The sequence below is a fragment of the Chiloscyllium punctatum genome, chromosome 8 (assembly GCF_047496795.1).
Source record: "Chiloscyllium punctatum isolate Juve2018m chromosome 8, sChiPun1.3, whole genome shotgun sequence".
Taxonomy (NCBI): Eukaryota; Metazoa; Chordata; class Chondrichthyes; order Orectolobiformes; family Hemiscylliidae; genus Chiloscyllium; species Chiloscyllium punctatum.
Genome location: NC_092746.1, coordinates 57,201,887 through 57,228,558, shown reverse-complemented (window position 1 = coordinate 57,228,558; position 26,672 = coordinate 57,201,887). Strand labels below are relative to the sequence as shown.

Sequence of the window (26,672 nt, the reverse complement as noted above, 5' to 3'; positions counted from 1 at the left end):
CCCACTGGGGTGTGGAAGCACAGTAACTGAATATCTTCAAAACAGAGATCACCAGACCGCTAGTTAATAATGACAGATGTAGGAAGAGTGTGGGAAATGGCTTTGAAGTGGATAATCAGCCATGATCTGGAATGGTTGAGCAGGCCCAAGGGATAAATGGTCAACTTCTGCTACAATATTTCATCTAAGTGGCAGCACCTTCAGCAGAGGTGCACTTCCACACCACACACTACACTTGACCTACTCAAGTCTCAGGAGCAGACTTGGACTCACAGCCTTCCCTTTCTTTATAAGATTTTGAAACACGCTGCCTCACACCTTCCTCTCAACCATGATCAAATGGGGCTATCCTTGCCTCTTAACTCAGTGTTTCATGTATTCAAAACTCTTCCAAATTCTTGAGCACAAAATATAAGCAAACACTTCAGTATAAAAGGAACATTATAATAGGAATAGTTATTCAGCCCATTAAGCCTGCTCCACCATTTAGCACAATCATGGCTAATTAAACACTTCAATGTCTTTTACGAAAATTGTCTCCATAATCCTTTCTGTCTTTGTAATCAGAACTCATCAACTTTTACATAAAATGTATTCAAAGACTGAGCTTTCACAGTTTTCTGGAGTAGAGAATTCCAAAGATTCACAACCCTCTGAATAAAAACATTTCTTCTCAGATTGATCCTTCATGATCCTTATTTTTAAACTGTATACCCAGGGTCTAGACTCCCAGAACAGGGGAAACATCTTGCCTGCATCTACCCTGTCTGTAATTTTAAGTGCTTTGTCAGTTTTCATGAGATCACATCTCATCCTTCGAAACTCTAGAAAATAATGGCCCAGTTTGCCTTATCTCTCTTCATTGATAAGTCCAGCCATTACCGAAACAAGTCTGGTGAACCTTTACTTCACTCCCTCTATGGCAATAAAATCTTTCCTGAGTAATGAAACAAAACTGCCCAAAATATTCCACTGGCAGTCTTCCCAAACTCATACATAATTCAAGCAAGACTACACCAATCCTGTACTCAAATCCTCTTGCAACAAAGGCTGGCATTTCCTCATTTCTTACCACACCTCCATGTTAGCTTTCAGGGACTTATTGACAAAAACACCCAGGTCCCTTTGCACATCTATACTTACCTATTCTGCCATTCAATAAAATCTTGGCTGATCTGTTTATGGCCTTAATTGAGGGGCAGAGGTGTAGTGATAATAACACAGGGTTTGCTGTCCAGAAGCATGGGCTAATGGTCTGAGAACATGGGTTCAAATTCCTCTGCAACAGCTCATGCGATTTAAATAGACAGTTAAAAGGTAGAAAAAGAATAGAGTATCCTTTATTGTGCTTCATTGTAGATGTATAATGAAAAGCTTTTACATCTCTGGTTCTTATGGCACCATCTTAGGTACAAGTACATCGGTACAAATCTTGGATACAAAAGAGGAATAAGAAATAGTTGCATTACTTTACAGAGTTTAAAAAATAAGGGTGGCATGGTGGCTCAATGGTTAGCACTGCTGCCTCACAGCACCAGGGTCCCAGGTTCGATTCCAGCCTTGGGCAACTGTCTACGTGGAGTTTGCACATTCTCCCCATGTCTGCATGGGTTTCCTCTGGGTACTCCGGTTTCCTCCCACTCAAAGATATGCAGGCCAGGTGAGTTGGTCATACTAAATTGCCCGTAGTGTTAGGTGCATCAGTGTGGGTTTCCTCTGGGTGCTCTCATTTCCTCTCACAATCCAAAGATGTGCAGGTCAGGTGAATTGGCCATGCTAAATTGCTCATTGTGTTAGGTGCATTAGTCAGGTGTAAATATAAAGTAGGGGAATGTGTCTAGTTGGGTTACTCTTTGGAGGGCTGGTGTAGACTTACTGGGCCAAAGGGCTTGTTTCCATACTGTAGGGAATCTAATCTAATAGAGGCATAGACTACTTTTTAAATGGGGAAAGATTTCAGAAACCTTAAGCACAAATGGATTTGGGAGCCTTAATTCAGGACTCTATTACGGTTAACATGCAGGTTCAGTTGGTAATTGGGAAGGCAAATGCAATGTTAGCAGTCATTTCAAGAACACAAAGAATAGAGATGTACCACTGAGGCTGCATAAAGCTTTAGTCAGACAGCATTTGGAATAATGTGAGCAGTTTTGGACACTGTATCTAAGGAAGTATGTGCTGTCCAGAGAAGGTTACAAAAATCATCACGGGGAACGAAGAGTTTTCATGAGGAGTATTTGAGGACTCTGTGTCTGCACTCAATGGAAATTAGAAAGATGAAGGCGGATCTGATTGAAACTTATAGATTACTAAGCGGCCTAGTAGAGTGGGCATGAAGATGTTTCCATTAGTAGGAGAGACAAGGACCTGAAGGCACAGCCTCAAAGTGAAGGGACAACCATTTAGAACTGAGATGAGGAGGAATTTCTTCAGCCAAAGAGTGGTTAATATGTGGAACTCATTGCCACAGAGAGATGTGGGGAGGCAGTCATTGAGATAGATAGATTTTGATTAGTAAGGAGATCAAGGTTTAAGGGGAGAAGGCAGGTGAGTGGGGTTGTGATAAAAACAAATGGTGAAGTGGACTGATAGGCCAAATGGCCTAGTTCCTGTCTGATATCTCATGGTCTTATACACCATCTGCCCTCTTGCTTCTCCTCTGCCTATGTCAAAAGTACATTACAAAAAAAGTTATTTTCAGTTCTGATGGAGTCATAAGTCCAAACATTAACTGCTTCTCTCTCCACAGATGCTGCAAGACTTGCTGAGATTCTCCTCATTCTTTGTTTGTTGTAGTGAAACAACATTTGATGCACATCCACATTATTACTTCCTAACTGATCACAAACCACAAAGGATGGTGATTCAAAATGCAAAGCAAAGTTGAGAAGTGTAGTGAGTTATTCCAGAGGTTCGGGTGGAGATAACTGAGGACACAGGGGCAACACAGTGGTTCAGTGGTTAGCACTGCTGCCTCACAGTGCCATGGACCTGGGTTCAATTGCAACCTCGGGTGACGGTCTGTCACATTTCCTCCCACAATCCAAAGATGTGCAGGTTAGGTGAATTTGGCATGCTAAATTACGCATAGTGTTCAGGGATATGCAGGCTCAGTGCATTAGTTAGGGGAGTAATCATTGAAGGGAAATGGCTCTGGGTAGGTTACTCTTAGTATGGACTTGTTGGGCCAAATAGCCTGTTTCCACACTGAAGGGATTCTAATTCTAAAATACCCCACTGTTTGCGTTTAAAATTTGTGTTCTTGATATGACCAGAATCAGGGGAGTGCAGATATCTGTTATTGTAAAGCTGCAAGAAATCATAGATTTGTTTCATATCAAGACTCCTAGTGTCTAGTCGTCGAGCTGTCAACCGTGGCCACTGTAACTTATGCCTCATGTATGCGTTAATTTGTTAATGATGTTGTCTAACAGATATCCACATATGAATATAGGCGATCCCTAAAGTTCTTTTTAAGAATGAATTAAGTAGCATGTTAATGGTATAATTAAAAATATCACAGTTTTATTTGATCAGAGATGCACTTCGTGTGAGATCAGAAAAAAAAATGCGCTTAAAACTTGCATTCCAGAACTATGCAGTCAATGTGTTTCAATCAAATCATGATCAGAGGAAAACATTCTGAATACTGCATAACCGCAAAGTATTTATGTACAGCACAACTTCGACCCGTATCCGATACCAGCCTGGGTCGCACAAAGCGGTGATTGACAGTACATTCCCGAGGAAGGCGGTTAATTTCATGCACGGGGTCAGAGATGGTGGCGGAGAGGGAAGGGCGCACTTAGTACTAAAGTCGCTTTATTTTCATTCATTAATGAAGAAGGACGCTGAGAGAACGACTGAGAAGAGAGGGAAGGCGAGAAGAGTTGCCGTGTGAAATTGCTGCCAGTGTAAGTGCCTCTATTTGGATTAGGATCTGGGCAGTGACTGATGTGCGGTGATTGCACATAGTTTACTGCTTATTCACTGGTCTAAAATTTGCAGACAGTTGTCGTGCGTGTGTGTACGAGAATTAGAAAGAAGAGACGATCAAATTTATGACCCGGACTTTTGGAACCGTTAGTTGCGAGCACGCGACAAAGTGCAGTTTCCGTGCACAGATCCTCGCATAAAGTCTAGGGGAAAAGAAGTGATTTCTGATCGTTTGGTTCCCATTGTACTTTAGAAAAACGTAGCTTGGCGGCGACCCGGAGCGGGGTTGGATGTGGACGACATAAAAAGAAAAGGAGTAGTGAGAGATCTGAGCCAGGGAGGCGGCGAGGATGGCGACAGTTGCTCGAGCGCCGGCCGGGTATGTTAGCGTTTCAAAAACAAAAGTTCATTGTGCAACAAACACCTGGACTTAGCTGCGAAATACTTGTGGGCGGCTGAGTAAATACGGCAGTCCCGAGAATGAAGGGCACGGGGTTTGGGGGTGTTGAATAAACACTGTCTGTAATCTTTGGCCCTGGGAACGGTTGGTCAGGCTTTGCCCGTTTCCCTGGAAACGCGAGCCCGGTAATGGCGGCGGCGCGGACACCTGTCAACGGTCAAACTGGGGGCTGCAGGCGGCGGGCCAGCGAGCTGCTCTGCAGATAGAAGCTGGACTTTGCCGAACTGCTGCACTAATTCCAGTAGGTTTGTTTTTAAAGGAGCCTGTTAACTTTAGCAAGATCCCTTTTAAAAGCTCCGATCGGGCCTTGTCCTTGACACAAAACCGCAGACATCTCCCGGAGGTAGTCTGGAAATAAGTTCTGCGTATTTTACGATCGGCGACTGTAACAGCTAATCTAACTTCCTCGTTATTTTCTCCATGAGAGTACAATTCTTAACATTTACATTTCGTGTTTTATTGATTCCTGATCATGTTCGTGTGGTCGCGACTTTCTGCCACATCTTGTCACGTGAATACGTCAACAACCAGGTTTCTGATGTGTGAGGGTAGAGTGCAATTTTAATGTAGTTCATTAGAACATTGTTTTCAATTGAGCACTTTGGACATTGAGACTCATACGCTACTAAAATGTTTTAAATCATAATGAACGACAAACTACAATCATTCATAACTTTGCCAACCAGTGACACTCACCAAGTTGCATCGCAATCAAAATACGCAAACGATTTCTTTTTTTGGTTTCCTTTCTTACTTTGGGAAAATATTTATATTTGAATGATAAGACAGTGTTAGTGTGTTTATATTCAAGATTTTGCCCAAAGGAAGCCACTTATTTCCGTTGTTTAAAATGTTTATTTTTCGAGGGCAAAGCAAATGCTTTACAATCAGGGAGTTGTACACATCCGTCTTGAAAGAAGGTTTATTTTCTTTCAGCTGCGTTTTTCTAATAGTGTAGTTTTTGATAATATATACTGGAAGGTTATTAACCTTTGTTCTGTTTCTTGGTTGAAGGAATTCCTTTTGCTTTCTGCTTAATGTTTAAAACAGCTGTTTTTTGTGTTTTTGCTCCTTTTCTCTAATCTTGTACATAGAAGTGAGTGCCAAAGGTCAGAAAGCAGCTACCTGTATTTGTGCACAAATAAGTGTCACCAAGAATTATTTGCTGGCAGTCCAGAGTAACAGTCTTAACAGATTGTGAGGAGTTGAAGACTCTTATAACTTCCAAATTTTGCTCCATGTGAGATCAGTTTTCGAGATATTAGTTAAGTTTAAAATCTAACATGGAATCACCTGAGCTGTGTATGGTTTAAAGTTACATTTAGCCACTACATTGTCAGGCCAGGTTTAGGCATTGACCTTGAGTAATATGTAGTTTGTCACTTGGAGTTCAATCCAGGCAATGTGAGGTGATGCATTTTGGGAGGTCAAATTCTAAATGGAAGAGTCTTGGGAAAAGTTGATGAGCAGAGAGATCTGAGAGTTCAGGTCCATTGTACCCTGAAGGTGGCTGCACAGGTAGACAGAGTGGTCAAGAAGGCATATGGTATGCTTGCCTTCATCAGACGGGGTATTGAGGAGAAGAGTTGGCAGGCCATGTTAAAATTGTATAAGACTTTGGTTCGGCCACATTTAGAATATTGTGTACAGTTCTGGTCGCTACATTACCAAAAGGATGTGGATATTTTGGAGAAGGTGCAGAGAAGGTTTACGAGGATGTTGTCTGGTATGGAAGGTGCAAACTATGAAGAGAGGTTGAGTGGGTTAGGATTGCTTTCATTAGAAAAAAAGGAGATGGGGTGGGACCTGATTGAGGTTTACAAAATCATGAAGGATATAGACAGGGTGGATAGAGATAAGCGTTTTCCCAGGGTGAGGGATTCAATAATGAGAGGTCATGCATTCAAGGTGAGAGGTGAAAAGTTTAAGGGGGATACACGTGGAAAGTACTTTACACAGAGTGTGGTAAGTGCCTGGAATGCGTTGCCAGCAGAGGCAGTAGAGGCAGGCACGATAGATTCACTTAAGGTGCATCTGGACAGATGCATGAGTAGGTGGGAGCAGAGGGATACAGATCCTCAGGAATTGGGCAATATGTTTAGACAATGGATTTGGATCAGCACAGGGCTTGGAGGGCCGAAGGCCCTGTTCCTGGGCTGTAAATTTTCATTGATTTTAGTTCTTTTATACAATTTTCTAGCTGTATTTTTGTAGGGCTGTGGATTAGTAACAGAAGTCAAGAAAGTTTCATGGAACTATACAATTATTACAGAATGTTTAAATGTTGGACAAGTGATTACTGCACAAAATTGTCAAAAATTTCAAAATATTCATTGTTTTTGGTAACTCCTATAAAAGCAAAGCACTCAGATGCTGAGTTTCATGTCAATCAACCTAAGATAGAATATGTGGCTGACCTGCATTGATAATATATTGTAAGGAAATTATGTTCTTTACCTCTTAGAGAAATAAGACAGTGCTATTTTCTGGATCTGTAGATTGACAGAAGCAAAAATAGCCTTTAGTAGAGTGATATGCTCTTGTCGGATGTGGGAGTTTAGGGAGAGTTTACGGGTTACTGAGGATTATATCTGCAATAAATGCCATTGGTTATGAATCCTATCAGATCAAATAGATTGGTTGGGGAGACAGTTAGAAGAATTTACAAGAGCAAGTGGATGTTACGGATGGCAGTTATAGGAAGGGAGAAAAGTCGCAGATACAGTCACATAGATGGGTTAACTCCAGGAAAGGTAAGAGAGGTAGGCAGTGCAAGAGTCTTCTGTGGCTATCCCCATTTCAAACAAGTATGTTGTTTTGGAAAATGTCGGGGGTGATGGATTCTCAGGGAAACGTAGCATGAACAGCCAAGTTTCTGGTATTGAGACTGGCTCTAATGCAATGAGGAGTACGTCGGGTTCCAAGAGATCAATTGTTTTAGGGGGACTCTCAAGTCCTAGGTACAGACAAACTGTGGCCAGCAGTGAAAAATCGGAGTGATGTGTTGTTTTCCTGGCGCCAGGATCAAGGATGCCTCAGAGAGGGTGCAGAATGTTCTCAAGAGGTAGAGGGGCCAGCAGAAAGGGAAAAGGTTTAGATTCTGAGTTAGGCAGAAATTTAAAAAGGAGGTCCTCTAGAGTAGTAATATCTGGATTACTCCCAGTGCTATGGGCTAGTGAGGGCAGCAATAGGAGGATAGAGCAAATGAATTCATGGCTGAGGAGCTGGTGTATGGGAGAAAGATTCACACTTTTGGATCATGGGAAATTCTTTTTGGGTTAGAAATGACCTGCATGAGAAGGATGGATGTCACCTAAATTGGAAGGGGACTAATATACTGGCAGGGAGATTAGTGGGCGGCACGGTGGCACAGTGGTTAGCACTGCTGCCTCACAGCGCCAGAGACCCAGGTTCAATTCCTGCCTCAGGTGACTGACTGTGTGGAGTTTGCACATTCTCCCCGTGTCTGTGTGGGTTTCCTCCGGGTGCTCCAGTTTCCTCCCACAGTCCAAAAAATGTGCAGGTCAGGTGAATTGGCCATGCTAAATTGCCCGTAGTGTTAGGTGCAGGGGTAAATGTAGTGCAATGGGTCTGGGTGGGTTGTGCTTCGGCGGGTTGGTGTGGACTTGTTGGGCTGAAGGGCCTGTTTCCACACTGTATGTAAGTAATCTATTTTGCTAGAGCTGCTCGGCAGGATTTAAACTAGTAAGGTGATGGGGTGGGACCCAGGGAGATAGTGAGGAAAGAGATCAATCTGAGATTGGTTCAGTTGAGAACAAAGACGAATCAAACAGTCAGGGCAGACAGGGACAAAGCAGAGAACAAGGTAGGACTGATAAATTAATCTGCATTTATTTCAATGCACCAGGCCTAACAGGAAAGGCAGATGAACTCAGGGCATGGTAAGGAACACGGGACTGGGATGTCATAGCAATTACAGAAACATGGCTCAGGGATGTACAGGACTGGCAGCTTAATGTTCCAGGATACGAATGCTACAGAAAGGGAGGCAAGAGAGGAGGGGGAGTGGTGTTTTTTGATATGGCATAGTATTAAAGCTATTACTGAGGGAGGATATTCCTGGGAATACATCCAGGGAAGTTATTTGGGTGGAACTGAGAAATAAGAAAGGGATTGTATTAGAGACCTTATTGGGATTGTATTATAGACCCCCTAATTGTCAGAGGGAAATTGAGAAACAGATTTATAAGGAGATCTCAGTTATCTGCAAGAATGATAGGGTGGTTATGGTAGGGGATTTTAACATTCCAAACATAGACTGGAACTGCCATAATGTTAAGAGTTTAGATGGAGAGAAAACTTTCTGATTCAGTATGTGGATGGACCTACGAGAAAAGATGCAAAACTTGAACTACTCTTGGGAAATAAGGCAGGGCAGGTGACTGAGGTGTCAGTGGAGGAGCACTTTGGGGCCAACAACCATAATTGTATTAGTTTTAAAATAGTGATGGAAAAAAAATAGACCAGATCTAAAAGTTGAAATTCTAAATTGGAGAAAGGCCAATTTCCACAGTATGAGGCAAGAATTTTCGAAAGCTGATTGGGGGCAGATATTTGCAGGTAAAGGGACGGCTGGAAAATGGGAAGCCTTCAGAAATAAGATAACGAGAGTCCAAAGAAAGTTTTTTCCTGTTAGGGTGAAGGTAGGTATAGGGAATGCTGGATGACGAAAGAAATTGAGGGTTTGGTTAAGAAAAAGAAATAAGCATATGTCAGGTATACACAGGATAGATTGAGTGAAGCCTTCGAAGAGTATAAAGGCAGTAGGGGTATACTTAAGAGGGAAATCAGGAAGGCAAAAAAGGGGACATGAGATAGCTTTGGCAAGTAGAATTCAGGAGAATCCAAAAGGTTTTTACAAATATATTAAGAACAAAAGGGTAACTATCGGTAGAATAGGGCCCCTCAATGATCAGCAAGGTGGCCTTTGTGTGGAGTCGCAGGTGATGGGAGAGATACTAAACGAGTATCTTGCAGCAGTATTTTCTGTGGAAAAGGACATGGAAGATATAGAATGTAGAGAAATAGATGGTGACATCTTAAAAAATATCCATATTACAGAGGAAGAAGTGCTGGATGTCTTGAAATGCATAAAAGTGGATAAATCCCCAGGACCTGATCAGGTGTACACCAGAACTCTGTGGGAAGCTAGGGTAGTGATTGCTGGGCTCTTACTGAGATATTTGTATCATCGATAGTGTGTCAGAAGACAGAGGTTTGCCATCGTGGTGCCACTATTTAAGAAAGATGGTAAGGAGAGCCAGGGGACTGTAGACTACTGAGCCTGATGTCGGTGGTGGGCAAGTTGTTGGAGGAAATCCTGACGGGCAGGATGTACATGTATTTGGAAAGGCAAGGACCGATTAGGATAGTCGACATGGCTCTGTGCATGGGAAATCATGTCTCACAAACTTGATTGAGGTTTTTGAAGAAGTAACAAAGAGGATTGATGAAGGCAGAGTGGTAGATGTGATCTACATGGACTTCAGTAAGGTGTTCGACGAGGTTCCTCATGGGAGACTGGTTAGCGAGGTTAGATCTCACGGAATACAGGGAGAACTAGACATTTGGATACAGAACTGGCTCAAAGATAGAAGACATAGGTGGTGGAGGGTTGTTTTTCAGACTGGAGGCATGTGACCAGTGGAGTGCCACAAGGATGGTTGCTGGGTCCACTACTTAGATCATTTACATAAATGATTTGGATGTGAGCATAAGAGGTATAGTTAGTAAGTTTGTGGATGATACCAAAATTACAGGTATAGTGGATAGTGAAGAAGGTTATCTCAGATTACAACGGGATCTTGATCAGATGGGCAGTGGGCTGAGAAGTAGCAGATGGAGTTTAATTTAGGTAAATGTGTGGTGCTGCATTTTGGGAAAGCAAACCTTAGCAGGACTTCTCCACTTAATGGTAAGGTCCTGGGGAGTATTGCTGAACAAAGAGATCTTGGAGTGCAGGTTCATAGCTCCTTGAAGGTGGAGTCGCAGGTAGATAGGATAGTGAAGAAGGTGTTTGGTATGCTTTCCTTTATTGGTCAGAGTATTGAGTACAGGAGTTGGGAGGTCATGTTGCGGCTGTACAGGACATTGGTTAGTCCACTGTTGGAATACTGCGTGCAATTCTGGTCTCCTTCCTATTGGAAAGACGTTGTGAAACTTGAAATCTTTCAGAAAAGATTTACAAGGATGTTGCTAGGGTTGGAGGATTTGAGTTATAGAGAGGGGTTGAATAAGCTAAGGCTGTTTTCTCTGGAGCGTTGGAGGCTGAGTGGTGACCTTTTAGAGGCTCATAAAATCTTGAGGGGCATGGCGAGGATAAATTGACAAAGTCTTTTCCCTGGGGTGGGGGAGTCCAGAACAAGAGGGCATAAGTTTAGGGTGAGAGGGGAAAGATATAAAAGAGACCTAAGGGGCAATGTTTTCACGCAGAGGGTGGCACCTGTATGGAATGAGCTGCCAGAGGAAGTGGTGGAGGCTGGTACAATTGCAACATTTATAAGACATCTGAATGGATATATGAATAGGAAGGGTTTGGAGTGATATGGGCCAGGTGCTGGCAGGTGGGACTAGATTGGGTTGGGATATCTGGTCGGCATGGACAAGTTGGACCAAAGGGTCTGTTACCGTGCTGTACATCTGTATGAGTATGACTCTATGACGTGTCAGTCATTCTTGATAGAAAGCAAAATTTGGAGTCATACAGCTCAGAAGTGGCCCTTTGACCCATTAAGTCTGTGCCAACTTAGCTACACAACTTTCAGTTACGAGCACTTGGCCCATGGTCTTAAATGTTATGAGTCCATATACTTTATAAAGGTCGTTAAGTTTCCTGACCTGTACTAACCCCACCTCAGACAGTGCATTCTAGATTACTGCCACCCTCTGGATACCTCAAGTCCCCTCTAAATCTCCTGCTGTTCACCTTAAAATAATGCCCCTTGTTAATGACTCTTCAACTAAGATGAATAACTGCTTCTTATCCACCCTATCCATGGCCCTCATAATTTTATACATTTCAGCCTTCTCTTCTCTCAAGACAGCAACTGAAGCTTATCCAGCCTCTATTCAAACCGAAAATGTTCCATCCCAGGCAACATCCTGATGAGTCTCTTCTGCAACCCTTCCAGTGCAGTCAAAGACCAGACTTCAGCTCTGGCCTAACTAAAGTTTGTACAGCTTCAATCCAGTCTTCCTGCTCTTATAATGTATGCTATGACTGATAAAAGCAAGCGTCCCATGTGTCTTCTTTAACTATCCTATTAACCTATCCTGGGTGGACAAGCTGCCCAAGATCACACTGTTCCACTGAGGTTCCTAGTGTCTTGCCATTCATTGAGTACTCCCTTGTCTTGTTACTTCTTCCAAAGCGAATCACCTCACATTTATCAGGGTTAATCCATCTATCCATCTGACCGACATCTTCTGCACCCTAACAAGTTCTTCCTCACTATTAACCACCTGACTAATCTTTGCGTCATCCACAGTTTTACTTACCTCACCATCACCACCACCACCACGTTTTCACCTATATCACTTATCAAAATCATGAACAAGAAGGGACCCAGCATACCAGTGGTATTCCACTGGTCACTGGCCTCCATTCATACAAACAGCCTTCTCCCGCCACACTCTGTCTCCTTTCACAAACCAATTTTGTATCCATTGTAGTGATACTATGGCTTTAAGAGGTTTTTTTGCCCTTTTTTAAAATGAGGTTGAACGAGGGACGGCGAGCAGCAGCTTGTGAGGTTTTTTTTAACAATAGACACATTCTAAATGGGTGTGATTGAGCCCCGACAGAACCAGGGAGTTTAGGTTTGATATTGCTGTTGGGGTCTTTTAGAAGTGAAAGCTACTCTTTCCCTCTCTCGGTTCCAGCCAAGAGCTGGGAGTTCTTTAGGATCTATGGGAGTCACATGTGAGACAATCTGTTCTCTGAATTTGTCTTTTTCTAAGGGTATATTTACTGGATGTTCCTATATTGGAACAGTTAATTAGTAATAGCTACTGTGTCTATTATTCTGTTAAGTTTTCCAATAAAGTTAATTATATCTATTCTTTTTTTTGTTGTATTTTAACTATTGGGGAATGAGTAAAATGTGTTTTGCTTTAAATCTGGTAGTTTGACCAATCAAATTGCATCTGGAAACATACGTTACATTTTCTAGACTATCTTCTGAATATTTTGAAGGGATTTGGTCTAGTCCATAACACCATCTTGCCAAGGTACCTTCTTTATCATTCTCCCATTTGGGACCTTGTCAGAGACTTTGCTGAAATCCACATAAATTACATCACCAGCATCTCCAGTGCAGCTGGAGGTGGACAATAAATGCTGGCCCAGCCAGCAAAGTCCATATTAGCTGAATCAAGTAAAAAATAATGGCGTACTACAAGGATCAGATTTGAGTCCATGACTGTTTACAGAACTTAAGGACAAGCTAGTCTCATGTCTCGAAAGCAGCCCTCTATAGTTTGCAGACAATACAAAACTTGGTATTCAGTTCAAGATCAATCAGTAATGGGAAAAAAATGATTAACTTAAAAATGAACAAAATCATCTTTAAGCAAATCATGGCTAATATTCTGTTTTTACTTCACTTTCATAATGACTCCTTTGACTCTCAAAGTGATTAAAAGACATGGATTAACATAAATATAATGTTTGAGATGGTGGATCAGGTATAACCCATGAGATACCAAGAAAGCAGGTGATGAAGTTGCATGTTTGCCTGTCTACAGGGGATGGCAGGGTGCTGGGCTGGTGTTCAGACAGTCGAAGTGGCAGCTGGGGAGCACATTAGTGATAACAACCACAACACCATATGATTTAAGTTTGTTATGGAAAAGGAAAAAGACAATCTGCAAATAACAGTTTTAGACTGGGGAAGGATGATTTTATTAAAATAATTAAAACGTTATTCTCATCTGATGGATATAAGTACAGAATTCAAAATAGAGAGAATGTGAGGTGCTTGAGCAGCTTGCCAAAGAAAGGTCAATCCGTATTTGGGGAGGTTGGAGGTTTTTGCAGGCTTAGAAGTGCATAAATCCCCACTTCTAGATGAGTTGCAGGATCTCTCTATCACACTTTTTTAATTCTTCACTGGACACAGGGAGATCCCAGAGGCACGTAGGACAGCTAATGTTGTTCCACTTTTCAAGAAGGGTGTTACAGATAAACCAGGGGTTTACAGACTTGTGAGTCTCTCATAAGTGGTCAAGAAAATATTGCAGAAAATTCTGAAAGAGAAAATTGATCTCCACTTGGCGAGGCCACGGTCTGATTAAGGATAGTCAGATGGAGGTCATGCCTAACAAATTCAATACAATTTTTGAAGGAGGTGATCAGATGTGTAGATGAGGGTCGTTCTGTAAATAGTCATGGACTCAAAACTGATCCTTGGGGTACGCCATTATTTTTTACTTGATTTAGCAAATATGGATTTCGCTGGCTGGGCCAACATTTATTGTCCACCTCCAGCTGCACTGGAGATGCTGGTGATGAGTTGCCTTCTTGAATCATTGCCAATTCCTCTGCCTCCACCGTATCCCAGGAGGACCAGTTCCACCACAGAACACACCAGATGGCCTCCTTCTTTAGAGACCACAATTTCCCTTTCCACATGGTTAAAGATACCTTCCAATGCATCTCGTCCACATCCCGCACCTCTGCCCTCAGACCCCACTCCTCCAACTGTAACAAGGACAGAAACCCCCTGGTGCTCACCTTCCATAAACCAAAGCATCCGACAACATTTCCGCCACCTCCAAACAGACCCCACCATCAGGGATATATTTCCCTCCCCACCCCTTTCCGCCTTCCGCAAAGACCATTCCCTCTGTGACTACCTGGTCAGGTCCATGCCCGCCCAACAACCCACCCTTCCGTCCTGACACCTTCCCCTGCCACCGCAGGAATTGCAAAATCTGCGGCCACACCTCCTCCCTCACCTCCATCCAAGGCCCCAAAGGAGCCTTCCACATCCATCAAAGTTTTACCTGCACAGCCACCAATATCATTTATTGTATCCGTTGCTCCCGATGCGGTCTCCTCTACATTGGAGAGACTGGATGCCTCCTAGCAGAGCGCTTTAGGGAACATCTCTGGGACACCCATACCAATCAACCCCACTGCCCTGTGGCCCAACATTTCAACTCCCCCTCCCACTCAGCTGAGGACATGGAGGTCCTGAGCCTCCTTCACCGCCACTCCCTCACCACCCGACACCTGGAGGAAGAATGCCTCATCTTCCGCCTCGGAACACTTCAACCCCAGGGCATCAATGTGGACTTCACCAGTTTCCTCATTTCCCCTTCCCCCACCTCACCTTTGTTCCAAAGTTCCAGCTCAGCACTGTCCCCATGACTTGTCCTACCTGCCTATCTTCCTTTCCACCTATCCACTCCACCCTCCTCTCTGACCTACACCTTCATCCCCACCCCTGTTCATCCATTGTACTCTTTGCTACCTTCCCCCACCCTCCTCCCTCACCTATCACCTCCATCCCCACCCCTGTTCACATATTGTACTCTTTTCTACTTTCTCCCCACCTCCACCCTCCTCTCATTTATCTCTCCACCCTGCAGGCACTCTGCCTCTATTCCTGATGAAGGGCTTTTGCCCGAAACATCGATTTTCCTGCTCCTCGGATGCTGCCTGAACTGCTGTCTTTTTCCAGCACCACTCTAATCTAGATTCTTGGATCATTGCACTTCATTTGGTGTAGATATATCCATAATGTTGTTAGGTAGAGAGTTTTAGAATTTTGATTCAGAACTAATGAAGGAACAGTGATATATTTCTAAGTCAGGATGATCTGTGTCTTGGAAAGGAACTGGCAGCGGTTAATCATCCCATGTATTTGTTGCCCTTCTTGTTTTAAATGTCATTGGTAAAGAGTTTGAAAGGTGCTATCTCAGGCACATTGGTGAATTTCTGCAATACATCTTGAGATGGTGCACAGTGCTGCTACTGAACATTGGTGGTAGAGGGAGTGAATGTTTGTGGCTGTGGTGCCAAACAGGTAGGCTGCGTTGTTGTGGATGGTAAAAACAATGACTGCAGATGCTGGAAACCAGATTCTAGATTAGAGTGGTGCTGGAAAAGCACAGCAGTTCAGGCAGCATCCGACGAGCAGGAAAATCGACATCTCGGGCAAAAGCCCTTTGTCAGGAATAGAGGCAGAGTGCCTGCAGGGTGGAGAGATGATCCTTGGATGGTGTCAAACTACAGGAGTGCACTTGGAGCTGCTGTCAACCATGCAAGTGAGAAGTGTTCCATCACAATTGTGCCTTGTAAATGGTAGTTAGGTTTTGAAGAGTCAGGAGACGAGTTACTCACTGCAGAATTCCTAAACTCTGACCAGTTCTTATAGCCATAGTATTCATTTGGCTTCAAGAGTGTGGTGCTGGAAAAGCACAGTAGGTCAGGCAACATCCAAAGAGCAGGGGAATCAACGTTTTCTGGCATAAGCCCTTCATCAGGATAAAGGGCTTATGCTCAAAACTTCGATTCCACTGTTCCTCGGATGCTGCCTGACCTGCTATTCATTTATCTCTCAGCCCCCTTGGGCCACCCTCCCCATTCCTGATGGAGAGCTTATGGTCGAAATGTCAACTCTCCTGCTCCTTGGATGCTGCCTGACTGTCTGTGCTTTTTCAGCGCCACACACTTTGACAGTCTCAATAATTCCATGCCTGTCTGAATAAATGCTTATGTTCTAGAATCACAGAATTTTTGGCCTCCTAAATCCATCCTAGCTCTCCTGAAAAGCCACTGAACTAATCCCTTTCAAGCTATAACAATCAATGGTTCCCTTCCCTTTCCATACCAACTCATAACTTCCCCCAGCCCTGCTCCTACCCACACTCCCACTACATCCCTTCCAGTTTCTCATTATTCCTTTTCTTTCCCCCTTGCACCTCAGTCCCATTACTAGATCTATGTCTTCCTCTTATGAACCACCTAATTTGCACCCACCTGAACCCTCCATTTGCTTAATCTTCAGAGTTTCCTTTTTTTCTCTTTCCCCCTTTTTTCCAAAATTACCTTGTTACCTATTTCCCTCTCAGACTTGCTTTAAAAATTAAACTTATGTAACTGGAAAAGCTCAGTGTTTTGCAAAGTCTCAGAATTTGACACTTGTCACCAAAATGTACAAGCAAGACTGAGGCCCTTAATGAAAGGTCATATTTTCTGACAGCTCCCACATGGATAAACTGCACAGAAAATGGCCTTAATAAAAGTAGTATTGAAAATATTTAAAGATCCAAAATGTATCTTATTAATGAAAAAAAATCTGCATTATTTATTTGTAAAAATGGGTCAACATTGTATTATATTAGTTAGCTTACATAGGGTGACTCATGAAAAATGTATAATGTGGAAATGTTGACATAGAAGTGATATCTGGAAGAAAGACTTTGTCTTTGGACTAAGACCCAGATGGAATGTGTAGCTAGCTATCTGACAAACAATCTTAAGCATTGGTTACAGAGAAAAAAAACTCCGCACACCTTGCCAGCTGCATACTGTGGTTTAGGATTGTCATATTAACTGCATGGAATTAATTATTCAACATGGCATTAGTTAAATTTTAATTAATGGCTTGCTGTGATCAGGATAATCTGTTTTGGTCAGGTTGGGGGATGGGTGTGAATTGATGTTAACAGGTTTTATTGAATATATTGATAATGCCAAGAACCAATTTCTCATAACCCTTGGGTCTTTGATTGCCTGATGTCTTGACAACACTAACTCAGAACCTAAAGCAGGACTGTTCCTTTCTACAAAATAGTACTTTTGGCTTTCATTTCTTTGCTGACATCTTCCATTGTAATTTGTCATGCTTATGTTTAAAAAAACAAATTTGAAGATATCTGTGTAAACTTATCAGGCTGTGCTACCTATTGTCAAAGACAGTGAATATCTTTGTAGCAAAATACTTTTGCTCAGTCTAAAACAAATCAAATGTATTTTAGATTACTTACAGTGTGGAAACAGGCCCTTCAGCCCAACAAATCCACACCAACCTACCGAAGCACAACCCACCCAGCCCCATTCCCCTACATTTGCCCCTTCACCTAACACTACGGGCAATTTAGCATGACCAATTCACCTAACCTTCACATCCTTGGATGGTGGGAGGAAACTGGAGCACCCGGAGGAAACCCACACAGACACGGGGAGAATGTGCAAACTCCACACAGTCAGTCGCCTGAGGTGGGAATTGAACCCGGGTCTCTGGTGTTGTGAAGCAGCAGTGCTAACCACTGTGCCACCATGTCACCCACGGAAATGAAATAATTCTGCTGAAGTCAAAGGTTACAGCTAGAATTTATGAAAATACTTCTAAGAATAAGGATTTCAAGAGCCAGTAAAAATGACAAGAAACAGATGGTTTTCTGTAGCCTAGCAGATCTTTACATTAGGCACACACTGCAGGAATTAATCTTAAAGTCAGTTCAATCAAGGCAGCGTGCAAGCAAAACTTGTCCTCTGAGATTGTGACATAGTTCAGAGTGGAGCTTGAGATGGAGTGTTGAAGAACTGTATGTACAGCTGTTCAAAAAAGAACCCAGTGACCATCAGAACTGGTGAAAGCTGATGAAAACCAAGAAGCCATAGATAGGAATAAAGAAGCAGGCCATATATAGTGTTTTCAATGAAGACACACCCTATGGATTTTCCTCTTATGGTACTAGCTGTAATGCAAGGTGATTTGAAGCAGAACTGCCAGTTTTTCTACTCACAATGACAACATTCTGAAACTGTAACAGATTTAAGTAACAAACCAGGGTAGCTACTAATAATTACATTTTTAAATTGTTCTTGGACAGAGATGGTTGTGAAGTATATTCGGCTTTAAATCTCCCTGAAGATTAATAAAAAAGACAATAAAAATGGTGAAAGCCATGAAGTTACACTTTGAACCCAAAGTAAATGTGATTATGCACTTATGTATTCAATATTAGAGTCCAGTATGCAAAAAGAAGTCCACTGGTAAACTGCTTTTACACCTCATTGCATGTTAGAAAGGAAGCCCTCTTACTTCCAGAGTCATTAACAGATACAGAGAAGAGTTGACTTTGCTTGATTACCATCCCTGAGGTTATAGTCAAGTTATTCCTTCTGTGATTTCTCTTGTCAATATCTTATTGTTTATCTGCTGAAGTTTAACAGGTGTCAACCGTTTAAAGTTTCTGTTGTTAATACTTTATTTGTCAAAAATAATTGATACTTGTTTATATGATTGTAGGTGTGCCAGTTTTTAAAAAATGATCTTTTTACAAGCCATTCTTACTATAGGAGTCATTGGATTTTATATTGTGTAAACTTGGTGAATGGTGCAGAGGTGCAATTACTTGGCATTAAAAGCCATCGAAGGTGTATGAGACATGAGTTATAATTGATTTGTCATGGGGTTTGTAAAGGGCCATGGAAGGTAGATGGGATAGCATCAGTTGGCAGTGGGTTAACATGAAGAGGGCATGGAGAGCTTAGGTAAGATCTTTATAAAACTATTATTTAAAAGGTTTCGCAATCCAGACTTAAGTGCACAACATCTCTGAGGCACCAAGAACCAGATGTCTTGGAGATGCCATCCCAGTTCCCAAAGCTGACAACTGAGGAAGGTCTTGGAGATGCTTACCCTTGCACTGGAATCAGCCAGATCATGTGTGCAGCATTTACTACCCACACATTCATTGCACACCGATTAAAATTAGGGTAGTTGGGAATGGGAGATTTCTGGAATCAGGTACCTCATATCACTATGAAAATCTCGCACAAACTTAGATCGGAATTGGGAACAGTTGGGAATTTTTTAAGTAAGTGAAATTGGGGAGGATAGATAAAGAATAAAAGGAAAGGTCTGTGACGGGGTGACAGGACAAATCAAATGATAAAGTTGATGGTGCTGGGCCAAATGGAGTGGTAATGGAGAAATAAAGTAATAAAAGATGTCCAGGGGAGATGTGAATTGAAGAATGATGAAGAGCTGTTGTCTGAACATAAAGCAAAGGAACAGATAAACTAAAGCTGAAATCCGCAAAGAAGGCAGAACAAAATGGGCCAAAGATTGTAGTTTAAAATTATTAAACCCAGTTGATCTTTGAAGGCTATCAAGTTCTTTATTGAAAGATGATGTTTGAACTTAAGTGTGTTTCAGCGGAAGAAAAGGCAAAGAATTACATAAACATCCATGTGGATAGAACAGAGGTGTTCCACACAGCAGTCATCCAGTCTCCATTTTGTTTCCCTAGTCTGTAAACAGACACCACAGTCACCAGCTAATATTTTATACTAAATTGATAGAAGTACACGTAAATCATTCTATCACCTGAAAGGACTGTTGGATGACAAAGAGAGATGACAAGAAAAGATAGGCACGAAATCTCCTGCACTTGTATGAAAAAGTGCTGTGGGAATCGGTGTAGTTGTTGGAGGGGAGGAGGGCTGTTGAGGAGTACATTAGGTTGCTTTGGAGAGAACGATCCTATGCTGAAAGGGGAGGGGAGAAAAGGATGTCATAGAGTCATAGGGTCATACAGCATGGAAACAGACAACCAGTCCACGCTGACCATAATCCCAAACTAAACTTGTCCCACCTGCCTATTCCTGGCGCATATCTTTCCTATTCATGTATCTATACAAATGTCTTTTAAATCTTGTAATTGTACTCACATTCACCACTTTCTCAGGAAATTCACTCCAGATGTGAATCATCCTCTCTGTAAAATATTTACGTCTTATGTCATTTTTAAATGTGTTTGGCATTGATATTATATGGAGATGGAGGAAATGACAGAGGACAAGGCATTGAACTTGGAGGGTGAAGGATGGAAGTTGAGGACATTAGATCATAGCAGGGGAAGGAGTGAGAGGGAAAAGTGTTGGGAAATGCGATGGACACGATTGAGGGCCCTGCAACCATGATATGGGTGGGAAAGAAAATCATTAGTTGAGTTAAAAAAGGCCAATTCAGAAGTGTTAGTCAGGAAGGTTGCACCATCAGAACAGATGGGACGGTAAGAGAGAAACTGGAAGAAAGAAATGGAATCTTCACAGGAAGTGGAGTGTCAGGTATCTATGAGACATTATGGGCTTATACTTTGAGCCTTATAATGAATATTTGTTGATTTTGGTACCAAGTAGTCAGGTTGGGAAGGGAAGTATCTGAAATGTGGTGTGGATTTGATTAGTTTTGATTTGCCCTTGACAGACACAGACATGAAACATTGAATAGCTTCCAGTATTGCAAACATTCACTCATATATTTGAGCAGTTCCAAACAATACAAAGATTTGTTTATGAATGTCTCCTGACTCTCACAATGTAATTTCTGACTTGCTTTTCATTCAGAGAAATGGTTTTTTCGATGGATTTTGATGTGACTTTAGATGATTGTAAAGGAGATGAGACCAATGTTATTAACATGGCTTCTTTGCTTGAAAATTGACATGAATACTTTGTAAATTTGCGTGATTTGAAATGTAGGAGTACTTGTTTCTTGTTAAATTTGAATATTATTCCTCTTTACCAAAGTTTTCATGTGTCAGTAGGAATTTTAGCTGATTGAAGTAATTGCATTGGTATCTAAGTGGCATCAGTAATTCTTGTGTATTTATCCCGCGTAAATCACAGTGGGCTGATCTAACTAATGCCAGTCAAAATAATAGTTTATTTATGTTTTGCATAAAGACCTTGCCCTGGAGTTCAAACTCTGGCAAGTCATCACTCCTTTTTGTCATGCAGTCACCTTGACTGCCATGCATTTGACAACAACATAATATATGACCTCAAATTTGTTTTTTAGATTACATTAGATTACTTACAGTGTGGAAACAGGCCCTTCGGCCCAACAAGTCCACACCGCCCTGCCAAAGCACAACCCACCCATACCCCTACATTTACCCCTTACCTAATACTACAGGCAGTTTAGCATGGCCAATTCACCTGACCTGCACATCTATGGACTGTGGGAGGAAACCGGAGCACCCAGAGGAAACCCACGCAGACACGGGTTCTTCTCTCTTCATTGCCTATCTCCTTTATCAGGCTAAGGGTAAATATTCTGTTTATGCTTATTGTCTAGCCTGTAGTAGAATGGCCTTTTTGTGATGTCATAGGTTTCTGGCATTTATTCAAATATGTCCCAGCAGTAAAACTACCTTGCGAAAGAGGGAAATTCAGGCAAAGAAACTTTAAGCAAGGCACTATTTTGTAATATCCTCCACTGGCAGACTAATATACATATATTTATGTAAGAATAATCGGATCTGAATAATTGCAAGGGTACTGATAAATCAAGTTGGTTTGACGTGACAATCTAAAATGGAAGCGTTTGAGTGGTTTCCGAACAATTTTCTTCTGGACAATTGTGCAGTTATGCAAATTAAAATATCCTAATGTATTGTATTCACTTTTCAAGTAATGCTGATTTTAAACATGTATTATAGACCCCCTAATAGTCAGAGGGAAATTGAGAAACAAACTTGTAAGTAGATTTCAGCTATCCGTAAGAATACTTGGGTGTTTATGGTAGGGGATTTTAACTTTCCGAACATAGACTGGGACTGCCATAGCGTTAAGGATTTAGATGGAGAGGAATTTGTTAAGTGTGTACAAGAAAATTTTCTGATTCAGTATCTGGATTTACCTAGTAGAGAAGGTGCAAAACTTGACCTACTTTTGGGAAATAAGGCAGGGTAGGTAATTGAGGTGTCAGTGGGGGAGCACTTTGGGACCAGCAACCATAATTCTATTAGATTTAAAATAGTGATGGAAAAGGATAGACCAGATCTAACAGTTGAATTTCTAAATTGGAGAAAGGCCAATTTCCACAGTTTGAGGCAAGAACTTTTGAAAGCTGATTTGGGGCAGATGTTCGCCATAAAGGGACGGCTGGAAAATGGGAAGCCTTCAGAAATGAGGTAACGAGAATCCAGAGAAAGTATATTCCTGTTAGGGTGAAAGGAAAGGCTGGTAGGTATAGGGAATGCTGGATGACTAAAGAAATTGAGGGTTTGGTTAAAAAAAAGGAAGCATATGTAAGGTATAGACAGGATAGATCGAGTGAATCCTTAGAAGAGTACAAAGAGAGTAGGAGTGTATTTAAGAGGGAAATCAGGAGGGCAAGAAGGGGACATGAGTTAGCTTTGGCAAATAGAGTTAAGGAGAATCCAAAGGGATTTTACAAATACATTAAGGACAAAAGGATAACTAGGGAGAGAGAAGGGCCCCTCAAAGATCAGCAAGGCAGCCTCTGTATGGAGCCACAGAAAATGGGGAGATACTAAACGCGTATTTTGCATCAGTATTTACTGTGGAAAAGGATATAGAAGATATAGAAAGTAGCGAAATAGATGGTGACACCTTGCAAAATATCCATATGACAGAGGAGGAAGTGCTGGATGTCTTGAAACGCATAAAAGTGGATAAATCTCCAGGACCTGAGCAGGTGTACCCTAGAACTCTGTGGGAAGTGATTGCTGGGCCTCTTGCTGAGATATTTGTATCATCGATAGTCACAGGTGAGGTGCCGGAAGACTGAAGGTTGGCTAATGTGGTGTCACTATTTAAGGAGGGTGGTAAGGACAAGCCAGGGATGTATAGACCAGTGAGCCTGATGTTGGTGGTGGGCAAGTTGTTGGAAGGAATCCTGAGGGACAGGATGTACATGTATTTGGAAAGGCAAGGACTGATAAGGAATGGTCAACATGGCTTTGTATATGGGAAATCATGTCTCACAAACTTGATTGAGGTTTTAGAAGAACTAACAAAGAGGATTGGTGAGGGCAGAGTGGTAGACTTCAGTAAGGTGTTCGATAAGGTTCCCCATGGGAGGCTGGTTAGCAAGGTTAGATCTCATGGAATAAAGGGAGAGCTAGTTATTTGGATACAGAACTGGCTCAAAGGTAGAAGAGGGTTGTTTTTCAGACTGGAGGCCTGTGACCAGTGGAGTGCCACAAGGATCGGGCTGGGTCCTCTACTTTTTGTCATTTACATAAATGATTTGGATGCGAGCATAAGAGGTACGGTTATTAGATTACATACAGTGTGAAAGCAGGCCCTATGGCCCAACAAGTCCACAGTGACCCTCCAAAGGCCAACCCATCCAGAACCATTCTCCTGACAAATGCACCTAACATTTACTCCTGACAGATGCACCTAACACTACAGGTAATTTACTATGGCCAATTCACCTAACCTGCACATCTTTGGATTGTGGGAGGAAACCGGAGCACCCGGAGGAAACCCACGCAGGTACAGGGAGAATGTGCAAACTCCACACAGACAGTTGCCCGAGGCAGGAATTGAACCTGGGTCCCTGGAGCTGTGAGCCACGTGCCGCCATAAGTTTGCAGCTGACACCACAATTGGAGGTGTAGTGGACAGCGAAGGAGGTTACCTCAGATGACAACAGGATCTTGACCAGATGGGCCAATGGGCTGAGAAGTGGCAGATGGAGTTTAATTTAGATAAATGTGAGTCGCTGCATATTGGGAAAGCAAACCTTAGCAGGACTTGTACACTCTAATGGTAAGGTCCTAAAGTGTATTGCTGAACAAAGAGACCTTGGAGTGCAAGTTCATGGCTCCTTGAAGGTGGAGTCGCAGGTAGATAGGATAGTGAGGAAGGCGTTTGGTATGCTTTCTTTTATTGGTCAGAGTATTGAGTACAGGAGTTGTGTGGTCGTAGTCCGGCTGTACAGGACAGTGGTTAGTCCACTGTTGGAATATTGCGTGCAGTTCTGGTCTCCTTCCTATCGGAAAGATGTTGTGAAACTTTAAAGGGTTCAGAAAAGATTTACAAGGATGATGCCAAGGTTGGAGGCTTTGAGCTATGGAGAGAGGCTGAACAGGCTCGGTCTGTTTTCCCTGGAGCATCGAAGGCTGAGAGGTGACTTTATAGAGGTTTACAAAATTATGAGGGGCATGGATAGGATAAATAGACAAAGGCTTTTCCCTGGGTTGGGGTGTCCAAAACTAGAGGGCATAGGTTTAGGGTGAGAGGGGAAAGATATAAAAGAGACCTAAGGGGCAATGTTTTCATGCAGAGGATGGTATGTGTATGGAATTGTCTGCCAGAGGAAGTGGTGGAGGCTGGTATAATTGCAACATTTAAGAGGCATTTGGATGGGTATATGAATAGGAAAGTTTTGAAGGGATATGGGCTGGGTGCTGGCAGGTAGGACTAGATCGGGTTGGGATATCTGGTCAGCATGGACGGGTTGGACCAAAGGGTCTGTTTCCATGCTGTACATCTCTATGACTCTATCTCTTACAATTTTGGTAGAAAGCCTGCTGAAGCAGTGCCTCAGTTCTCCTGGGGTTTTGGACATCTTCAGAAGTTATGGCAGACGACTTGCAGAGTTTGTGACTTACTTTCTGTGCACTTGTCACTTTCTGAAAACTTCATGAAAGATTAGTGTAAAGGAATGGATGTGAAGTATTATAATTTCAGATTGTCATAAATCAGGTGACTTCAGGAATGTTGTGAGCTCAGTAATCTGCACTGGAAATAAAGAAAAATGAATATTTATATGTTCTTGAAATCGGAGTTAAAAATAGGGAGTCATGAATTTACGAAGCAAGTCTGTCAGCATCTGAGAGCAAATTTATTTTCAGTGTTCTAATTGAAATTCCCATTGATTGGGATAGGAACTCCAAGATAGTCAACCTTTCTTTACCAGAAATGACCAGTTGCAAATGGTACGTTTAAAGTTTCTCAGTCATTATTTTATGGAAAATGACTGATGAATATTCAGATTTTATGATAGCAAATTTGTAGGTTCCAGTTTTAGTTGAGCATTGTTAGCACTTTGCAGACAGTCAAAAAATGAGGTTTGAGTGTAATGGGAAATTGAAATGACAAGTGGCTGGAAGCACGGGGATCACAAAGGAGCTTCCACAAATATCTCCATTCTCAAGGCAGTGGGAGCTCAGAACAACAGTGCAAAAGATAAAGCTGAAGCATTTGCAGAAGTGTTCAACCAGAAATGCTGAGTGAATGATCCATCTCTGCCTCCTCCAGAGGTCACAAACATTAGATACCAGTCTTTGGCCAGTTCAATTCTCTTCATGTGATTCTGAGAAATGGTTGGAGGCAGTAGATAATGCAAAGGCTATAGTACTGAAAGTTTATGTTCCAGAACTTGTCATACCCTTTGTCAAGCCATTCCAGTGCAGCTATAATACTTGCATCTACCTGCCAATGTGGAAAATGCTCAGGAATGTCCTATACACAAAAAGCAGGACAAATTCAACCTGGCCTATCCGTCTATTCTTGATTATTAGTAAAATGATAAAAGGTTGCATTAATATTGAGCAGCTCCTGCTCAGCAAAAACCCACGCACTGATGTTCTGTTTGGGTTCTGCTAGGACCACCCAGCTCCTAATCTCATTATAGCTTTTGTTCAAACATGGACAAAACAGCTGATTTTCAGAGGTGCGGGTAACTGCCCTTGGCATCAAGGTCACATTTGAATAAGTTTGGCATCAAAGAACTTTCATAAAACTGGAGTCAATGGGAATCTTGGGAAGAACCTTCCCCAGGTTGCAGTCATATCTGAGCATGATGGTTGTGGTTGTTGGAGGTCAGTCATCCCAAATCCAGATATCTCTGTCGGAGTTTCTCAGTATAGTGTCCTCGACTCAACCATTTTTATCTGTTTCATCAACAACCTTCCCTCTGTCATAAGGTTAGAAATGGGGATGATCATTGAAAAAATATTGATGTTTAGGACCATTTGTGGCTCCTCTATTACTGAAATAGTCTATGTCCAAATGCAGCAAGACCTGGAAAGTATCCAGGCTTGGGCTGAAAAATTGCAAGTAACAAAGACCAGGCAATAAACATCTCCAATGAGACACAATCTAACCATTGCCCCTTGACATTCAGTGACATTACCATCACTGAATCACCCACTATCACCATCCTGGCGGATTACCGTTCACCGAAAACTCAACTGGACTAGCCATATAAATGCAAGTGTTGTGGCTTCAAGAGCAGGTCAGAAGCTCGGAATCTTGCAGCGAATAACACACTCTGATTCCCCAGAGCTTGTCCATAATGTCGAAGGTACATATCAGAGGTGTGATTGAATGCTCCCCATTTGCCTGGATGAGTCAAGCTCCAATAATACTAAAGATGCTTGACATCATCCAGGTCAAAGCAACCGGCTTAATTTGAACCACATCCACAAAAATCAATTTTCTCCACCACTGATGCTCAGATATACAAGG

General features: G+C 42.2%; 1 protein-coding gene across 8 annotated transcripts in view; it reads left to right on the top strand.

Moving 5' to 3' along the window:
• Positions 1 to 3,753: 3,753 nt before the first annotated feature.
• Positions 3,754 to 26,672, top strand: part of cobl (cordon-bleu WH2 repeat protein) — a 366,824-nt gene continuing 343,905 nt past the window's right edge. For 5 of the 8 annotated variants that reach the window (XM_072575619.1, XM_072575625.1, XM_072575623.1 and 2 more), the window contains exons 1-2: positions 3,754 to 3,914; positions 4,190 to 4,315. In XM_072575619.1, coding sequence (XP_072431720.1) covers positions 4,287 to 4,315 — 29 coding nt within the window. In that variant the 5' untranslated portion in view covers positions 3,754 to 3,914; positions 4,190 to 4,286. Of the gene's footprint in view, positions 3,915 to 3,938; positions 4,316 to 4,506; positions 4,638 to 21,428; positions 21,490 to 26,672 lie in introns of those variants that run through there. The other 3 variants (XM_072575620.1, XM_072575621.1, XM_072575622.1) reach the window with 3 other exon arrangements.